Source organism: Periplaneta americana, chromosome 16, assembly GCF_040183065.1.
Source record: "Periplaneta americana isolate PAMFEO1 chromosome 16, P.americana_PAMFEO1_priV1, whole genome shotgun sequence".
NCBI classification, from domain to species: domain Eukaryota; kingdom Metazoa; phylum Arthropoda; class Insecta; order Blattodea; family Blattidae; genus Periplaneta; species Periplaneta americana.
Window position 1 is genome coordinate 170,377,895 of NC_091132.1, and position 20,699 is coordinate 170,398,593.

The following is a 20,699-nucleotide window of genomic DNA, read 5'->3' on the forward strand; positions in this document are numbered from 1 at the left end:
AGGATATCGACGCTGACACACGCTGTTGAATCTTTGTCCAGGTTGAGCATGTTGCTGCGGGTGTACTCACTGCTGGTCCTCATGTATGACGTCATGGCCCTGTTCTTCCTCGTGGTGACGGCGGGGATGGAAGCGTTCTACCATCTGTTCTTCCCACCGCACCAGAAGTCTGTTGCAGGAGAAATCGTCCTGGTAAGTTTTAGTGGCTTGTCTGACAAGCGAGTACATTGGCACCCACGCTCACAACGAACGCTGACGGTCAGTCGGTGTTCACACCCCTCTTTATATTGCAATATTTTTTCACCATATTCTGAGAATTTAGAGCCACGGACATTGAGAGCTGACATACATTGCGACATTATACAATTGCGAGACATCTTGTGGAGATGCTGGGCTATATCTACAGGGTGTTTCAGAATAACAATTCCTAATTTGCAGATGTGACATACGACACGTAATGAAACTTTTTTTTTCGTAATTAAGTAATGTTCGGAAATGCTTGTCTACCCAGATATAACGATATTTACAAATGAGTATCTCGAAGAACCTCAGCGTGGCACTATCTGGATCTAGCCCTGTGTGAGGATGTTGGTCAGCATTGCCGTAATCTTCTCCATGTGCCATAAGCCTGTGCAGTTTAATGATTGGGGATTTATAAACAACTCTGACAGCAATTATTTTCTGACATACAACGAAAACAAATCGACTTCAATCGTTTCCATGGTAACGGGATGGACGATAGTAAGATCAGTGAAGAGTTTTGACTTTTGCCGTGTTACCTGGATATGGAAGCATTCCGCACACTATTTTATTAAAAAACAACTGTTTTATTACATGTCCTCCTTCACATCTGGAAATTAGGAATAAATGTTCTGAAACATCTTGTACATAATCCACTGCATAGCTTGACATTTGTTAGAGCTGCATTGCAATTTGTTCCGATGTTCTACTTTCTCATTGGACGTACAGTACACAGTCCTCTTTCATATCTGCTGGACGCCTGAACACTGGACTAGTCGCCTGCTGGCCTCACCTCTAATGTCTCAGCAGAGGTTAACGATCATCAGATCACTACGGGGTTACCGTAGGTTAGTACGACGATCCCCCAGCCATTATAGCTGGTTCACGGAACCTGATTTCCCTGGGTGCGTACCGGTCTGATACAGTGTTCGGAATTTCATGAGAAAATTTCTTCCCTACGATAACTGAACAAGGTGATGACTGAGCTATAAAGAACTCTCCCACTGCCCCACTTCTACAAGCTTACGTGGATTCATTAATCTGCTGCAAAATGAATAAGATTCAGCTATCAGAGTTGAAGGAAGTAAAGAAACTGCAGCTTTGCTGTCTACCTTTGTATTAAGCCTACAGGTAGGCATGTAGACAGACTTGTAGGATGGGTGGGTAGATATAAGATAAGTAGGTGAATCAGGTACGTATGTAAACAGGATAGGATGGGTAGGTAGATCGTTAGGATAAAAAGCAGGGTAGGTGGGATATAATCAGGCTTCGAGACTTCGGACCCGATAGAGTAGTTCAGTGGGAAATCTGCATAACGGCGTACTGAGTATAGTGGTAAAGCGTACAGTGGGTGGGGGTACTGTAGAATGAATGCCAACAAACACGCAAAGGAAAACGCTCTGGATTTGAAGGTTCTGACGAATAATTATTTGGTTTTCATACAAACCTATTTTCAAACTGTGTCTGAAACTATTACACAGTTAGAAAAGTCAGAGCAAGAGATACCGGAAGCCCTCAAATTCGTTGAGGAAATGACACAGACAATTAATGATACACCCAGTACACCGGTTATTGAACGTGTAAAACAGAAGTGGAAATCAATTTTAAGTAAAAATAACGGATATGGAACATTGTGAAACATAAACAGCAAATTAGTGGACAAGAGTCACCCGAGAATAAAGGTAGCAGTACTCCAATACAATAAAATATTAATTGACTTACGAAAATACAACTGTCTTCAAATGTATTATTGTACCATCTCAACATTACAAATATTACGCTAGATGCATGCTAGATGGCAGTAGTGAGCAATACCTTGTCGTCGAGAAGTTCTCGATCTATTATATACGATGGCAATGTTACTAGTCAAGAAGGCTTTGTTGATTCAGTTTCATTTTTATTAAAATGCAACATTCCACTTCAATTATCCGAATCCCAGTAACCAACGTCACTTGACAGATGATTTTCAATAAATCTTAATATTAAACAATCTCTGATACGTGACTATCTATAATATCATAAAGCAGAAGCTATAACATAACCTAACTAATATACACAAGTGTTAGAAAAGTTTTAATTAACGACGATGACATAAAAAAATAAACATTAATAATTTTAAAAGGAATAATTATTGAATGTACAATTTTCAAATTTGAATGTGGTTGGTGGTTCAATTGAGGTTATATTGGACGTGTGCGTAATAGAAGTGGAACTCGTTGATTTAGGCCTGCATGGTGTATTCAACTTATTCAGGATTTCCGAATGGTGCTCTTCATTTATTTGTAAATCGGATTTCAGAAGATGCATAGGGATGATCAGTGATTTTTATTAATTCTTGTTCTTGAATGCCAATGCGAGTCATATTTGAATCTGCTGTGCATCGACTGGAGTGGTTTGTAATTTTATATATATTTTTGACGTCCAGACCAGCGCAGTCTTATCACGTCATGCGACGTAGAGCGCAGCTTTTCGCAATACAAACTGTGTTTGGCAGATAACCGAAAAAGATTTACGTTTGAGACACTGAGAATGTATCTTGTAGTAGGTACATTGCAATTCGGTACTATACTGCACTTCCTAAAGACGACCAATAGGATAAATGAAGAAATTAAAATTGCTACATGTTTATTTCCACCATTAACACTGTGTACAATTAAACAAAAATGCTTATAAAAGACAGGAGAATAAATGCTTTTCACATTCTTTTGACATTGTCATTGTGTAATGTATATTTACTTTCAGAATGTACATATGTGTGTGTTTCCCCATACTACCGTACTCTACTCTAAATAGCAATGTTGTTACCTCAACACATCTCTACCTTTCACTACCTGCAGCGAGTCAACAACCTATAGTACATACACAGTAAACTTATTGTATCGGGTCCAAAGTCTCGAAGTCTGGATATAACAGGTAACTTAAAAAGGTAATAATGAAAGAAATGAGGTTGACATATTTGTTTGTGCTCCAGATTGCAGGAGCTGGCAGAGGTCTAGGCAGAGAGCTGGCCATCCAGTTCTCCATGCTGGGCGCAACTGTGGTGTGCTGGGACATACGAGCCGACAGCAACGAGGAGACTGCGATCAAAGCGGACTCTCTGGGATATGGCGTGGGCAAGGCTTATGCCTACACCTGCGACATCACCGACAGGGAGCAGGCAAGTACGGGGACCGGAGTTCGATCCCCTCCAGGTCGTTGCATAGGGGTTCTCTCGGGGTACTCCCGATTCCCTCTATCATTCCACCAATACTCTCAACCTTCCCCCTGTTTCATCTATCATCTGCAATAGTAAAAATAGGCTGAAGTGAAATCTGGAGGTAGTGTGAGCTTCCAATGTTGATATGGAAAGGGCTCCGGGCTTATCGTGCGCGGATGGGGCCTGGCTCTATCAGAAACTGAGACACGATGGTCCGCCTGTCAGCGTAGGATTCACGAATTACACCCAGGTCACCTGTCGGGCTTCGACAATGACCAAGGCGTGCCTATAGAGTAGAGCAGAGAATAAGAACTACTCGTCTCTTTCCTTCTCATGAATTTCACAGTAAGCGCTGTTCTTTTCTAACCTAACGAGGTTGCCACATTTCCGTAAAATATATAGTAATCGATTAAAACACATGAACGTAGGGAATTTGAAGCTGCATCTGTTGGCGTTAATGAAAAATGTCTTACGAAATAATAAAGGGTTAAAATGTCATTATAATCAAAGTTATCTCAAATGCAAAATCTTCGCTACACGAAACACATCACGTCACAACTCCTATATTATATCCGCTAGAAACTTTTCATTTTTACTGTTTGTAAAGAAACATTCACTCTCCACGTACGTAAGTTTAAATGTACATTTGAATGATAAGAAAATGCAGAATGTTTCTTTCTTTTTAGTCATAGTCAGAAATTTTTACACGACAACACGAAAAAGTCAGCCAGCGGAAAACTTTTTTCTATGAATAATTTCGAGGGAAAAATTGTTCCGGAGTCGGGTATCGAACCCGGGACCTTTGGTTTAACGTACCAACGCTCTACCACTGAGCTACCCGGGAACTCTAACCGACACCGATCCAATTTTTCCCTCTATATCCACAGACCTCAAAGTGGGCTGACAACCGTCAAGCAACCAACTTCGAGTGCACACTAACTCCGTGTGACTTAAATTGTGGTTTTCTGTTAACGAACAGTGACGTGTATTATGCAAATCAAGCTTTCAGGTATAACTCCCTGTAAAGTTGATTTGAATAATTTCGAGGATCGGTGTCGGTTAGAGTTCCCGGGTAACTCAGTGGTAGAGCGTTGGTACGTTAAACCAAAGGTCCCGGGTTCAATACCCGGCTCCGGAACAATTTTTCCCTCGAAATTATTCAAATCAACTTTACAGGGAGTTATACCTGAAATCTTGATTTGCAACTTTTTACTATGTTGTCTATACATGGGGTCAAAGCGGGAGAAATGTTCTTCGAAAATGGAAGTTATTTTTAAAATAAACCCCAAGTCTGTGGCTCATTCAGTTCCAGATTTATGATTTAGAAAAGGGTGGATATCTGTTCTGTTTGGTTTCGACGTGTCGAATAGCTCTTGCAGCTATCGTACAAAATACACACATTCGAATTTTCCCTCATGGAGATCACGGAATTATATACATTTCAGTCTTGAGACGATCATAGGTAATTTTACAGCGTAATATATCCAATTATATACAAGGATAGTAATTTTGTGTGTGTGTGTGTGTCTGTGTTAGTACTTGTGCGCACAGTTCCTTAAAGTAAAACTTGTCCAACATAAAATAAGATATCAGAGTGTAAAATGGATTCTCAAATTAAGAACACGCGTTTCATAGGTAAGCTTATATACTTGTAAAGTTTCCCTTAAGCCACTCTTGCTCGCATTCTTCTGCAGTTGTCACAACAACGCATTCCATTAGAGCTGTACTGCAATTTAAGGTCCGAATACTCTACAGGTACACATTTATCTCCCTACATATCTGTGTATTAATGTATCCATTAGCATATGTGAACTCCAGTCTAAGTGTTGAGGAAACCACTCGAAATTTCAAAGACATGAGCAAGTTTAGTGTACGACTCAGGACAAATTTGTCGAATTTAGACGCCAATGACCTCTTCATTTGACAACGTGGTTTACCGATTTTCGTCATTAACATGCAAGTAGCATTACAGGGTGTTCGAAGCTTTTTACGTCCATACTGCTTTATAAAACCACAAGTGTGCATAATAATCACCAGTAAGTTGGTACCAAAACTGTGAGCTTGGACTATATCTCTACCGAATGAAAAGTAGTAAAGCGTCTCTCAAGTCAATGAACCAGAACGACAAACATATACAGACGAGTGGCAACCAAACATGTGCTGCAATCGTCCACAGCCTTAGAACAAGAAAATAATAAGCGAATAATATAAAAAACAATAATTTGTAATTATAAACTTCGTAGCTCCCAATCTAAAACAATTTACCCATACATATAAAAATATATACAAAGTATATAATTATGATTCTAGCCTCATTATAACAAATAAAATGAACATTTTCATTTTATCAACAGTAATCTCACTAGACGTTTTGATTTATCTACTAAAAAATCAAAACTCGAGTGGGATTTAATTGACTATTACACGATTAGAAGTAACGAAGTACTCCGATACAATAAAATATTAATTGACTTACGAAAATACAACTGTCTTCAAATCTATTATTGTACCATCTCAACATTACAAATATTACGCTAGATGCATGCCAGATGGCAGTAGTGAGCAATGCCTTCTCGTCGAGAAGTTCTCGATCTATTATACACGATGGAAATGTTACTAGTCAAGAAGGCTTTGTTGATTCAGTTTCATTTTTATTAAAACTGTTGCATTCCACTTCAATTATCCGAATCCCAGTAATCAACGTCACTTGACAGATGACTTTCAATAAATCTTAATATTAAACAATCTCTGATACGTGACTATCCATAATATCATATAGCAGAAGCTATAACATAACCTAACTAATATACACAAGTGTTAGAAAAGTTTTAATTAACGACGATGATATAAAAAATAAACATGAATAATTTTAAAAGGAATAATTATTGAATGTACAATTTTCAAATTTGAATGTGGTTGGTGGTTCAATTGATGTTATATTGGACGTGTGCGTAATAGAAGTGGAACTCGATGATTTAGGCCTACATGGTGTATTCAACTTATTCAGGATTTCCGAATGGTGCTCTTCATTTATTTGTAAATCGGATTTCAGAAGATGCATAGGTATGATCAGTGATCTTTATTAATTCTTGTTCTTGAATGCCAATGCGAGTCATATGTGAAACTGCTGTGCATCGACTGGAGTGGTTTGTAATTTTATATATATTTTTGACGTCCAGACCAGCGCAGTTTCAAATGTTGGCAAACAAAGAAACAAATGCTAGGGACGCGATAAAATTAAACAAATGCTAGGGACGCGATAAAATTGTGCGATAAGCAGCCATGATTGGTTGAAATACGTCCTTTCGTACCGTTTTATTGGTCAAAAGTAGTATGACGTAGTAAGAGTGTAATAGTGAAAATAAATATTCTATAATGTTCAGAAAAAAAAAAAACAATATTTGTACTCTGAAAATATTCGTTCTACGTCACAAGAGTTACTGGAGCAAATCTGAAATATGATACAGCATATCTTGCTATCATCAGGTGAATGTAATAGTGTATCTCTATGTGACACATAATATTAAACCTATAATTGTTTCCAAGAACATTTTTCGTTTCTATTGTAATGACAGCTAGGAAGTTCGTGTCGTAATTCCGATGTTGAACTTGCACTGCAACGCAACCGAATGCATAGCAGCACAGACGTCAACATTTAACGAAGAATAATCCGGGGAAAATAAACGTGTTACAGACTGCTGTTTGCATGATTGTTTAATAACAGATGAGTTTACTTTTTGGAATCGTGCATAATATTAACAGTACATAAATAATACAATAACAACAGAATAGCTCACTTTGTTCAGAACCTAAACTATTAATATGAATTAACAATATTCTTCAAACTGTTCACGGCTCTACACAGCTCCACAGAATGCCACTATGCGTTGTTTATGTGCACTGTGTATCGTCTGTAGCGAGCGGGAGCAGGGCGAGGCGCGGGTGACATCTATACTCCTGGCTGTACTGGACTGGAATCTACTGTTTGGTACGAACTTCCTGCCTATGCTAATCGCTTTTCCAGATATATGCGGACATCGCCAGGGCGGACATTTTTCATCGGAAGTAATTAAATTATTTCAAATGGCATAGAATACAGTTACTTAAGTAACTGTGGCCGATACCGATAATCTTTTCGCTGTAAAAAAATCCTAATGTAAACAATAGAAGTGAGGCTTCATTGGCCGCTGTTTGGCGCCATAGATTCTCAGTACGTGTTCCCGCCTACTGTTGTACATTCTGTTTCATGTTAAACATTTCCCGTTACTCATCAAGTAGGCCTAACCTCACTACTATGCATTCGTTTGCTTAGGAAACATTTACTTCATAATTACTGTCATTAAATTATTTTTAAGTCTTATGTCTTCACAATGGACAGTTGAGGATGCAAAAGCCATACTTCAGTACCGCGTGCTTACGTGAACAACTACGAGCTCAAGTGACGCCAGCTTATTACAAGAACAGACTACCTCGATATTACTGTTGGTATTCATCCGCGTTCATAGTACATAACAAAATATAAAAGTAGCTTTTCTTTTACATATCGTTTTACACATGAGTGAAATTAAATGTTTCATTGTATTTAACAACTAGAATTCAATTTTTTATTTTGAAATAATACAAGATTATGGTTTCCAAATACGGACTATATTTTCCTGCGTCGTGTGAGTGTTTCGACTGGGGGCCAATCACGGGTACGACAGCCACGTGCTTGTGTTTACATTCGGATTTTTCTTTCAGCGAAAACAGTACACCGTTCAAGATATGGTGTTGAGAAATGCGGAAGCTCGTACACAGCGCCTGTACAAACACGCTGAGCTAACAACAACGGACTTCAGTCTGTAAACATGGCGTAGAGCGTACGCACTCGGTTAGGCCTCGTCCTCTCTGAAGTGGTCAAATCGTACAGGGTGTGCTTTTTGAGGGGCCAGAGGTTGGTACGCTTGCCCACTGCCAACAAACATTGTCGCTTCCTCCCACGCTCTGCTTACCCCAGCCAGTGATGGTAATTTTACACTTCCTGAATGTTAATTTAACTGTTAGATTTAGGTATTTATTAGGAAATTTAATAAAAACATTCACCTGGCTTTTAATGACTACGAAAAGTCTTTAAACCGGGCAGTTGGGAAGAAAGTCCACAAGAGATACAGTACTCTAAACAACTGTCAGCATTAAAACTGGAGTCAGACCAGCTGTAGCTCTCACCAAGGCTGTTTATGCACTGCAATCTTAGAGAACTGAGATCTCTCCCAGTTCCATTATTCAGACGATGCTGTCTGCAGATGAACATATTTGATTTGAATTAATAAAAATGAAAATTAATTCCAGAAACAATTACGGAAGTTAAATGAGGAATATAATTTCAAAATTTCAACACAAACAACAAAGACAATGGCTTTCCATGGGAAAACAAGGGAACAAAAATATTTCAAACACTTCTGTAGAACAGGTGGCCAGTTTTGAATATTTGGAGTGAAAAGTTACAAACGTACAAGTGAAAGTAGAAATAAACTTGTAATGTTTCAACAAATATGTGACACAATAAATAGAACCAAGGAATGGAACTCAAATCAAGTTCTACGTCAGGCCTACAGCAGTACCAGTTCTGTTATATCTGGACCATGACAAGTAGTGACAGCGACTGGAATGAAGATCGCTTGAAGGTTGCACTAGATCAGACAACATTTAAAATGAAGACATGAGGAAGGAATTAAACGCATTTCCTTGCGAGAAATCATTCACCATTACAGGAACAATGGATTAGGCATTCAGGTAGAATGTATCTATAGACGGAAGGGAACGAGAGGCTGAGAAAACGTGAAGCCTAATTCTTGATTGAAGCAGGAGAAGAAGAAAAAATATTTTGTGAAAATGTATAGATAGGCCTACTTCCTTACACGATTATTATTATTATTATTATTATTATTATTATTATTATTATTATTATTATTATTATTACTATTGTTCTTTTATTGTTATCGCTTGTTTCTGAATAACTTGCAAGATTTTCAGTTTTTATTCTACATTTGTTATGCGTTCTGCAGTGGCCTATTACAGAGGTCAGTATTGCTCATCATTTTTATGAAAACCTATACGGGGTGCTGCACTTGCCCCTTCGTCTTCAGTTTTATGGAAACTTGAAATTGTGGCGCATATTTCTAAGAGATTTCAACGCAAGGTAAAGTGTGAAACTTCTCTGCCTCTAAAGTATGTCGCCTGTCTCTCCCACTGAAACTCACCATTTAATTGCGTGACCAAGGAAAGCTAGCAGCAGTTGACATGCTAACGGAGAAAGCATCTGCGTTGAACCCGGGCCGCTCGTTTCACGGTCAGGCACAAGTATTGTAGAAACAAAATGTAAATGCAAAGGAAATAATTCACTATCCATTATTACTAAAATTCTGAAGTTTTTTTCTTACGTTTCGCGACAGGATTTTGTTTACAATACAATTATTCAGAGTACTGAATATACAGTAACTAAGTCACTATAAATCAATTACTAGATGACAAATATGTTTCATTTCCTGTTACAGTTTTTCCATCGCTGTAAATAAAAATATCTGAAATGTCGAGAAGAATATTAACTGTATAGCTTTGACATCGGGACTCGCTTTGACAAAATTAAAAAATTGCAGCTAATGTTGATTATTAATTTCAAGTTGTATTTCTAAACTAATAATGAATCAAGAGTCATTCCAAATTTATCTATTACCTATTTTGTACTGATGAGATCAATTCCGTCCACGTGGCTGTGCGTTTGTCCAGAGTATGCACAATATTGTTATAATCGGTGTTATTTCAGTAGCGATGTTTTCCAAGGTACAACAGCAGCTGACAAAAACCCAAAATTCGGTCAAATATAATTTATATCACATTCAATTACAGCATCATTAAATAGTTTTTGGGATATTTTGATTGCTACCGCATCCGGGATGCTGGGTATTTATATAATGGGAAGGGGGGGTGTTAAAACAGTTGCTGTGATTTCGGTATCAGCCACGCTTGGGAAAGATTCACGTGAAACTTTCTTTTTAACTGTAAATTCTTAACGAAATATTGAACTTAAATTTTAATTTCGTAGAAATTGTTATTCGTACACAAATGGGGTGCTTAATAAATGCGGGGAATATAAATACACAAATATTTAATTTAATATATAGTCCAATTCTAAAGTATTTAATTGTGGTATTAATTTCCAGTGTTGCCAACAGTTGTTCGTATAATCCCGCTAGATGGCTTTCGAAAACCTGCGATTTTCTAACAAATATCTCTAGATTTTAATGTATACTTATTATTCAATAATAATAATAATAATAATAATAATAATAATAATAATAATGGTCAAGATAGAGCATCCGCCCGCCAATGTAACGAATATTGCACACTATTATCATTGCCAATGTGGCGCTGTAAAGCAATTTTGAACACTTTTATCACAGACACAACATATTTAAATTCTTATTGCACGATATATGTTACCGTTAAAAACCAAAATTCGACGAAACCAGTTTCAACTAGTAAAAACTAGTTTTAAAATATAGATAGATAGAAAGCGAATTTTCGTAAGATCTAGAATCAATGACAGGTCAGGTTTGGTTTGTTTAGGTTTTTTTAGGCTTTTACCAAACAAAAACCTAAACAAACCAAACCTAACCTGACACTGATTGTAGATCATACGAAAACTCACTTTCTATCTTTATTTGCTTAAACTAGTTTTTACTAGTTGAAACTGGTTTTGACGGATTTCGGGTTTTAAAGGTAACATATATAATATGGAATTATCACTACATTGACACATCCATTATTTCACAAAAGACACACTGAACGAATTAAATGTAATTATGAAAGCCGCTTATAATGCTAATATGAATTTCATTTCAGAAACTTTAAAGATTAAAAACCGCTAGTATTCCCGCTAAGCGGGATAATATAAATTTCCCGCGAGACGGTTATCCAAAAAAGCTGGATTTAGCGGGAAAACCGCTGAATTGGCAACAATGTTAACATCTGAACAAACTGAACTGCGATGTTGATCAACATACGAGGATGTGTAAAATTAAATTCTAATCATAGAGCTGATGGTAAAACACTCTGGGTGGTAAGAAGCGCCAAATACGGAAAGATTAGTAAAGAGAAGGACGCCAAAATCTTGCCTATATAAGGAAGATACGACGTCAGTAAAGAAAAGTTGATGTTTTGTTTCGCAGGTGATGAAGACGGCCGAGCGCATGAAGAGGGAGGTGGGAGCCGTGACGGTGGTCGTCAACTGCTGCAACCTGCCCAGTCCGCGCGTGCTCACGGAGCGGCCCGTCCCCGAGGTGCGCAAGACCATGGACGTCGGCGTGCTGTCCCACCTCTGGGTGAGCCACGTCTTTCCTGCACCAGAGAGTGCAGACACCACGCAAAAAAGAAGTAAAAAAAAGTGCAGTCTGCATGGAACTGGTCAGATCATTATTCACGGCGGTTGCATAGAATCGAACTATGTTGAATGCAGCACAGCTGTAAACAATGCTTGCCTGTGCCGTGTGTACACGTGGTGAGCGCCGTCACTCTCAGTCCTCACAAAAGAGCAGCGCAAATTTATTCCATCATAATGAAAACAATGAAAATGTATACCAAAATATCATATTTCAGTTGTAAAATTGTACAGGGACATCATTTTATTTTTACTTCAATTTTTATTGTACCTGAGTTTTTGAATGTACTTCACTCCCACCCCTTCTACTAGTAAACTTCCAACACAACCGAGGCCGCGTACATGCAGGCAAGCAGTACTGAGTATAGTACGTTCCAGAAATATGTTCGCGTTTTCTAGTGACGAAACAGCTTTCAATATTGAATCATATTTTCGCACAGGTGCTGTCGTCCGTTTGCCTACGTCGCATCCCGATTTCCCCCACCTGCTTCTGCTCACGCCGCTGAAAAGGCTAGTGGCTGGGCTGTCTTAGTCTTTTCTGAAAACATTAATTTCTGTTAGGAATTGGACGTCTACGTAATATTATGCAACTGTTTAAAATAACTTAAATAAAAGGGCCTCGTTAAGTAATTAACTGTCACGTGATTTCCCCCCTTTCTACGATCCTCCGACATAACCACTTGGACGGACAGTAGATAGCATGCCTGAGTAATTTTATTTTTTCGGATCGGACAGAAGTGAAGATTGAATTTACAGTACGTAAGGTACTCTTTTATAGAGTAGGTACAGAATTATTTCAACATGACTTATTAGTACGAAGAACGAAACTGGTAATTGGGATTAGGTACAATAGTCTATAGTGCGATAATATGCACAAAAGAACTGAAGCCTGTAGCGAAATGAACGGCCACCATTTTCAAAAATGTGTTTAAATATCCATGTTTTGATTATTTTACAACTTAACTTCATTCTCTATATTGTACGCTAATGTGCTGTAGACAGTATAATATACACTGCATAATGAATACGTCCACATGGACAGCTCAGTTCGTGAGTAAAAACACTTATTGTTAATACTGTACTGTATTTTGATTAAACAAAAACTTAATGAAAATTATAAAACTCGAAATTGCGATATTTCCTAGTCTATGTAAATGGATTAACTACTTTCCTTCCCTCCTATACCTAGTGAATGATTTGTTTGTATATCACGCCAGTATCATCGAACTCCAGTCGTGGGAAGGGGTAGCAAAAGGTATAGCCAGGTTAATATTAAAAATGTTAGTAAAAATAAAATGATGTCCCTGTATTTTCTTGATGAGTAGGGTACCTGAGATGGTTTTATCCATATATTTTTTCTGAACGTTTAACTTCTGTTATACATTTATTCCACAACAATGGAGGTTTTCGTTCAAATTTATAATGCCAATAATTACCCAATAAGATGTTTGTGTAGTAACGATCAGTCAACTTTACTCAGTTTCGAAAGAGCTCTCTTTGCGGGAAGTTAATAATGTCAGTTGTGTGGTCGGCGTGATATTTTTCCAACTTTATTTGAACAGTTTTTAATTTAATTTTGTTCGTATATTTTTCTGTGCTTTAATGGAGTAAATTATTATTAGAGAGTACAGACAGTAACGTACTGAAAAATGAAACCATTTAGGGCCGTATTCATAGACATTCTTAGCGCGGGCTTTCGGTGGATGATCAGCGAACTAACGTTTTTCGTATTCATAAACCAGTGTCAGCGATATGATATGATATGAATCCTGTTTAGCACGCTCTTAGCCCGGGCTAGCGAAATGTCTAGGAATAGCACCCTTAAAGTTAAGTACGAACATCTAAGTCAGTGGTCGTCAGCACTCGCTGAAATGTGCAATGAGTATGCGGTGCCGTCTCCTATGCACCATCGTGCAGCAGGGAGAGATAGAGAGCATACCCGCTAGCAGCTACGAGAGCACTATAGTGCACTGCGTTTTCAGCGGGTAAGATAGGCTAGCCCCGGCGTGCTCTGTGCTGACGACCCCTGCTCTAGGTGGTGCACAGAAAAGAAAGAAGCGAGAGTTAGAAAAAGAAACAAAGAAATTAATGAAGATAAGTAATTTTTTTCGCTTCCTGGTCCTAGTAGTAGTGCTAGCTTCGTTTAACCGAAGATTGTAACAAAATCGCCTTAAATGTAATTAGGCCTACCAATATCGCAGTTGCAGAGCATTCATATGATTATGAGTTACAAGTAGATAATGAAACTAAAGAGTTCTTCGTTAGACAAAATCCTTATCAGCCAGAGCCAGCGGGTCCTTTCCCAACAGATCCTAAGCAGGATAACAGATCCTTTTCCACGAAATATTACAATAAATTCACATTGACAGGGCAAAGAATTAGGAGAAATGAGAGGTATTTTGATCGGTGACATTCAAACCAACAAAACTGTACTTTCATTGCCGAAACTGAGTGACGAATTTAAATGCCAGTGCATATAATTCGATATTTACTGACTGTGTCTAATGTCTACTGCACGGGGATTACGAAGAATAAATACAGTTTGCTGTAAAATATTGTCATTCTTATCCATCTGTATGCGACTATCAGCTTTCTATAGTCACGCATCTGTTAGCCTTCATGTCAAAGGACAGCTGCATATCACTTTTTAAAGCACTGTACTGCTTGTAGGCTATATACATCTATGTGAACTCCCTTTTTGTACAGAAACGAAATGGTGTACGTTTTTTAATTGGTCAGACATGACGTCAGTGTAATTTAGTTCTAAGTGGGTCTCGTCTTCCCATAATATGTCTTTATGCTAACGCACTTATCACGACAAACCGCAAGTTCGATTACTATCATCGTGTAACTTCGGCAAGTTTCGGAACTGTCGACATCCCAACTGACAGCGGAGCAAAAAAACACCCGCTACCGTAGTTCAGTAGTTAAATTCGTGAGGACAGTCTTAATGCACACACATTGTAACAGGAAATATCACAAGAGTTTTCATGTTGTTGAGTCGGTTATGTGAAGACATGATATTTGAATAATTATCTTATTTAATAGTAATACAAGTTGTTAACTTAATATAATTATGTTTCATTCGTCTTGGCCTCCTGCTATTTAAAATTCATAGGTAAACATTTGACAATAGCTGTAAAAATTATGATCAACGAAACAGACGACACCTATGGAGTAAAGGTTAGCGCGTCTGGCCGAGAAACCAGGTGGCCCGGCTTCCATTCCCGGTCGGGGCAAGTTACCTCGTTGAGGTTTTTCCGGGATTTTCCCTCAACCCAATATGAGCAAATGCTGGGTAACTTTCGGTGTTGGACCCCGGATTCACTTCACAGACATTATCACCTTCATGTCATTCAGACGCTAATTGGTAAAGCGTCGTAAAATAACCTACTAAAATAAATAAAAATCAATGAAACAGCAAGTTTAAACAAATATTTGAGGTTATAACATTTTATGTTGAACTATAGATGCTTCGATTTTGTGAATTATCGAAAAGATGAGAACTCTTGTGATACTTCTATTCTATTTCGTGAAAATAATGATAAACATTTATAACATACAGAGACAGATTATATTATAAATTAAGATATTTTAATACTTACATCTGCTAGAACAGCCATCACGCCATATCACGGCCCACTGAACTGTTAAGGAAACTATGCCTTCGGGTGCAACAAGATTGCACCACTTTGATTGGTTAAAACCAATGTTGCCATATCTAGCATTATCGTGCTAGAATAAGTATAACTACATTCGATTTGGCATCTAGAATTTTGATGTTAGCATAAAGTGAAAAATCTAGCATAATTTCATTTTCATCGCATTAAGAAAATACCGGCACTCTTATTAAAATATTCTGTAGAAATGAGAATTCACTGTCCGCAAATCCTTTCATTCTGAAAAGTAATCGAACGGCTGCAGTGAGCGGCATGTTTTGAAATAAATTATACAAAATTTAGTCCCATTATACAGGTCAACTGGTCTTAAGTTTAATTTTCTGTGTTCTTTATTTCACGGTTATTTATTTTGTCTACGTAACCAACTCTGAAAGATGATCTCCATATTTAACAACAGTGTCAAACAAACCAATGACGTCACGAGTATATTGCAGCTTTTGTTTCAGATTAGAAATCTGGTTATCTTATTTAGGCCTGTCTATTTCGTCTTTATTAATTCTGTTATGATGCTGTTGTACAAAAAATAAAATAGCGTATGAAAGTTGTTTATAATCTTGTACGGTTATTGCATTTCTAAACATTAAATCATAGCATAACATTACAAGCTAATTTCATAATAAAATTATAGTATTGTACTGAGAGTAAAAAATATAGCTATATTATGAGTTACAATAACTACCACTACAGGTACTAGGATGGGGAGAATAAAAGAAATTCAGTTTGATCAAACATTTCAGAATTTAAACAAAAGATCAGTAGCCTACTGCAATGGATTCCAGCTATGGGGTCTATGGCAATGAAAAGGCTTACATATTACGAAAGAAAGGATGTAAAGTCAAGATTAAAACGAAATAAGAATTACTGTCTTATGAATAGGGATACCCGATTTTCGTGAATAATTTCCTTTTCACAAATTTCCGCTAATTGAGTCAAAGAGTTAAAATTGTTAGTTAGACTCGTTGTGTTTTACGATGCCGATTTCTGGCGAATTTTGCTCGTTTTTTCTGCTTTTTGTGAATTTAGCATTTTTTTGTGTTAAACGCCATATTTTTTACGAATATTCCTGAATCGTATACTCTATCACGAAATTCCATTATTATATTTTCCAAAATGACATTGAAAATAACTGCAAAAATGGGTTTGTATTTCATGTTTTATAACGTGAAAAGCATGGCTGCTCAGCTGTGGAAAATGAAAATCTGTGTGTTGCGCATACACAATGCTTAGGTTCGTCACACACTAACACATTAAGAAGAAATCTGTAAAAATATTATTTACCACATTTTCAGCAAGAGTGCCCACTGAAGATTAAGGAATAATGTACTTCGATAGTTCGGCAGCCAAGTGATATGTCATACAGCGTAAATGAGCACAGGGCTAACTTGACACTTTTCTGCATCTAAGGGGAGTGAGTATTTTATTAAAAGCGATTTCCATGTTTAAATTCAAACTTTTTCTTCGCGATTTACATGTTTGAATACAGAATATTTACCGAATTTGATGTATTTTATTCACCGTTTTATGGTGGCCCTAGTTAGGAGTCTCTTCAAAGAATCATCAAAAGGAGAATCAACCTCAGCTATCAGCACAAACTAACAAATGAATAACAGTATTCAGCACAGGAGAAAAACTTGATAAGTCCATAATTATCTATTTTCTGTTTTAGATGTCATGTAATAGATTTGGTAGTGTACATGTGTGTAGTTAACACCTCGTTAGTCCAAAAAAATTTGAAGAATGAAAATCCAAAGACAATAGAATATAAATGAGTCTTGAAATTTTTAACTTGCTCTCTTATAAAAACAGTAAAACGTGACTTATCAGGTTTTTCCCTACAGCCTTCAAATGGGAACACTTATCAAACAACTACAACTCAATGTCTGATCTACCCCGGAAATGGCAATATTTTGACTGGGTTGTGGTCCCGACTAATTTTTAGTGTAGGTATAATAAGTATATATTTTTGTGCATATTTTACGGTTTTTAATACATCAAATTCTCATTCTTTTAGACGGAGAGAGTTGAGGATATTCGAAAACATCGTTCAGGAAATAATAGACCAGCAACAACACATCGAGAGTATGGACAAAGCAGATTGCACTATCATACAAAACGCAACTCGTGTCACAGGCCGCATTCCTTGCTTCAGATCCTGCAGACGTTCCTGCCCAGCATGCAAGAGAAGAAGCACGGCCATATCGTGATGCTGACGTCAGTGGCGGGGCTCACAGGGATCAGGGACTTGGTGCCCCTGTCAGCTGCACAGTTCGCGGTCCAGGGCCTGGCCGAGTCCCTGAACGAGGAGTTGAGGAGCTACAAGCCCAGCGGGGACGTCAGGCTCACCCTGGTGCACATCTACCCCTTCATCGTCAACAAGGAGATGGCCGCCTACGCGCAGCTCAGGTGGCTTTCTGAACTTCCCATTACGTTCAGTCTGTTGGTTAGACCAGCGAATAGGGATTATAAAGAATGGACACTGAGCGAATTTTCCTGTGTTTTGTTTCTCTGTGCGCCAGCGTTTAGTTCTACTTTCAAGCACTAGAGGTAGTGTAATCGAGCATACACTAAGATAATAATTGAGTATAGAGTTGAGACACAGGATCCAAACATCGCCTACCTTATTGCATAATCCAGTAACGCTTTGCTTCAAATAAATTCAAGTTAACAGCTTTTCCTTATTTCTCAGTGACAAACTAGTTGTAATAATAATATTTCATATTTCAGATATAATAAAGTTTATTATAAAATAATATAATACATTATAAAAGTATGTACCAAATTCGTTTAATATTTGTATATAATATAGTATAGGTATATAGTTTTACTTCTCATAAGAGTTTTGTTTTTCCATTTTCAGCGCTATCAAATCATTACATATTTTAATTGTTGTTGGGGTCAACGTCTCAACTGTCATTAAAAAGGAACTCTAGAGTCTAGACATTACAGTTAATGACGGATTTATTATTTTATGGATCCAATTTATTTTATTTGAGTACATAATGTACCTAGATGTATTAATTACATGTGTTATATTTCCGCTGCTAGCTGGTGTGATGTCAGCACCAACTCTAGGGAGAAAGCAGAATCTCACGCTTTAGCTGGCTTGAAGGTCATTGAAATCAGTCCGGCTACATCAAAGGTACCGACGCGGAGTGTCCATTCTTTATAATCCCTATTCGCTGGTCAGACTGTTTACTAATGAAATACGATGACGAATTTATGGTGTAAGACCGGAAATGAGATTTTCAGAGTCTTAATGTAACTCCCGCATCAGACTGGGCGCGGTTCAGTGTTCAGAGTGATGATATCTGCTAAATATATTTGTGTGAGTAGTAGAGGCGACCATATTTGTGTTTAGTGTTGTGGCACTGTGATATTTACAAATGTATTTCTGTTATGAAGAATGGGATTGCTTATAATCGAAGACTTCCCTGTAACATCAAATTATTGAAATATGTAACAGGGGTAGAAGAAGTAATTTTTTTAATTGGGTTATTTTACGACGCTGTATCAACATCTAGGTTATTTAGCGTCTGAATGATATGAAGGTGATAATGCCGGTGAAATGAGTCCGGGGTCCAGCACCGAAAGTTACCCAACATTTGCTCGTATTGGGTTGAGGGGATAACCCCGGAAAAAACCTCAACCAGGTAACTTGCCCCGATTGGGATTCGAACCTGGGCCACCTGGTTTCGCGGCCAGACGCGCTGACCGTTACTCCACAGGTGTGGACAAGTAATTTTTAAGCATCCATTTATAACAATAAATTATTGCATCCAACAGCTGAATAAACTTGCATCCTTGTTCTGCTAGTAAATATAATCCTGATGATATGCCCCTCAAATTATTTTCCTTTCTCTGAAACATGAATTACAGTTTTGTTGGTTACATCCTTATTGTGGGGAGGTCCTCAAAATTGCAGCATACCAGATGGCCTAACCACTTGGACGAACTTTTGTGATATTGTAAGTATCAACATATGAGCAGCCCACTCTTCACAACAGAAGTGAATTCGTAAGTGCCACAGAAACAACAGTTTGCTCATTGTTCCTGATGTTCATTTATTGTTAATATATGAAACTTTAAATTTATTTTGAAAAGGTAATGTAGAGTACATCACCAACCACTGACGACGGTGAAACATCACACTAAAACGATGCTATCTCGTTACCAAAGGTACATTATTTAACATTTTTAAATGTTTAATTTTTAAGTTTTGTATTTTAAAAGTTTGCTGGTGTCCTCTACTGTTCACATGACCATAAGTATGTTAAGCAATTTGATCAATTTGCACCACTGAAAGCACTTCGGGCCTGTATAATATAATTTGTGATGCACGGGGTACATTCAAAATGTGTAATTCGAGTAAGGAAGTCAATGGGTTTTCTTGCTCCTATGCACAATGAATCAACCTTTCAGTGTTTGATGGACAAAGCAATGTTTGCTCGTCGACGAAAAGGAGAAAATTTTGCTCCCGGATGCCTGGTTAACACAGTTAAACACCCAATATCAGTCATGATATGGTCTGTGATATCAGGTAAAGGTTCAGGACGACTCTACATTGTTCAGGGAACAATGAAACGAGATCAATATGTCCAGGTTTTGGAAAACAGGCTTATCCCTCAGCTGAACGAATGGTTCCCAAATTGGGAGAAATATATTTTTATGCAAGATGGTGCACCTTGCCACACTGCTACGAGAGTCAAAACGTTTCTGGCTTCCAAAAACATTCCACTTTTGCCATGGCCAGGAAACTCACCGGACTTGAATCCCATTGAGAACGTCTGGGACCTCGTAAAAAGAGAGATGGCAAAAGAATTTATTACTACCAGAGTTCGACTTATTGAAAGGCTGATACATGTTTGGCATCACAATGAGAGGATCCAGGAAATAATACTGAAGTGTAATGTAAGCATGCCAAAGAGAATTGAAGCTGTAATTAAAGCCAAAGGAGGTCGTACAAAATACTAAAATTTCTGTAAAAATGAGGTGTGGTTGGTTATTTATCAATATTTCGTGAATTAACATTGTTATAATTGTAATTATACTTAATATTGTTTAAAAATTAAATATGTAATGTGAATTCTGCTTAAGAAAGGAAACCAGAGTTCAAATGAGGAAGTAATATGTAAAATATAGTAAAAATGTGGCCAGGTACTGTAGTTCC

General features: G+C 37.6%; 2 protein-coding genes across 2 annotated transcripts in view; one reads left to right on the plus strand and one right to left on the minus strand.

The window, feature by feature from the left end:
* LOC138691899 (epidermal retinol dehydrogenase 2-like) overlaps nt 1-20,699 on the plus strand; it is a 46,663-nt gene that overhangs the window by 23,583 nt on the left and 2,381 nt on the right. The window contains exons 2-5 of the mRNA XM_069814492.1: nt 42-192; nt 3,212-3,397; nt 11,644-11,796; nt 17,682-17,935. Of these exons, the coding sequence (XP_069670593.1) occupies nt 49-192; nt 3,212-3,397; nt 11,644-11,796; nt 17,682-17,935 (737 nt within the window). The 5' untranslated portion in view covers nt 42-48. The remainder of the gene's footprint in view (nt 1-41; nt 193-3,211; nt 3,398-11,643; nt 11,797-17,681; nt 17,936-20,699) is intronic.
* Nucleotides 17,952-20,699, minus strand: part of LOC138691898 (ketohexokinase-like) — a 28,492-nt gene continuing 25,744 nt past the window's right edge. Inside the window, exon 7 of the transcript XR_011329979.1 lies at nt 17,952-17,966. The gene's annotated coding sequence lies outside the window, so the exon portion shown is untranslated. The remainder of the gene's footprint in view (nt 17,967-20,699) is intronic.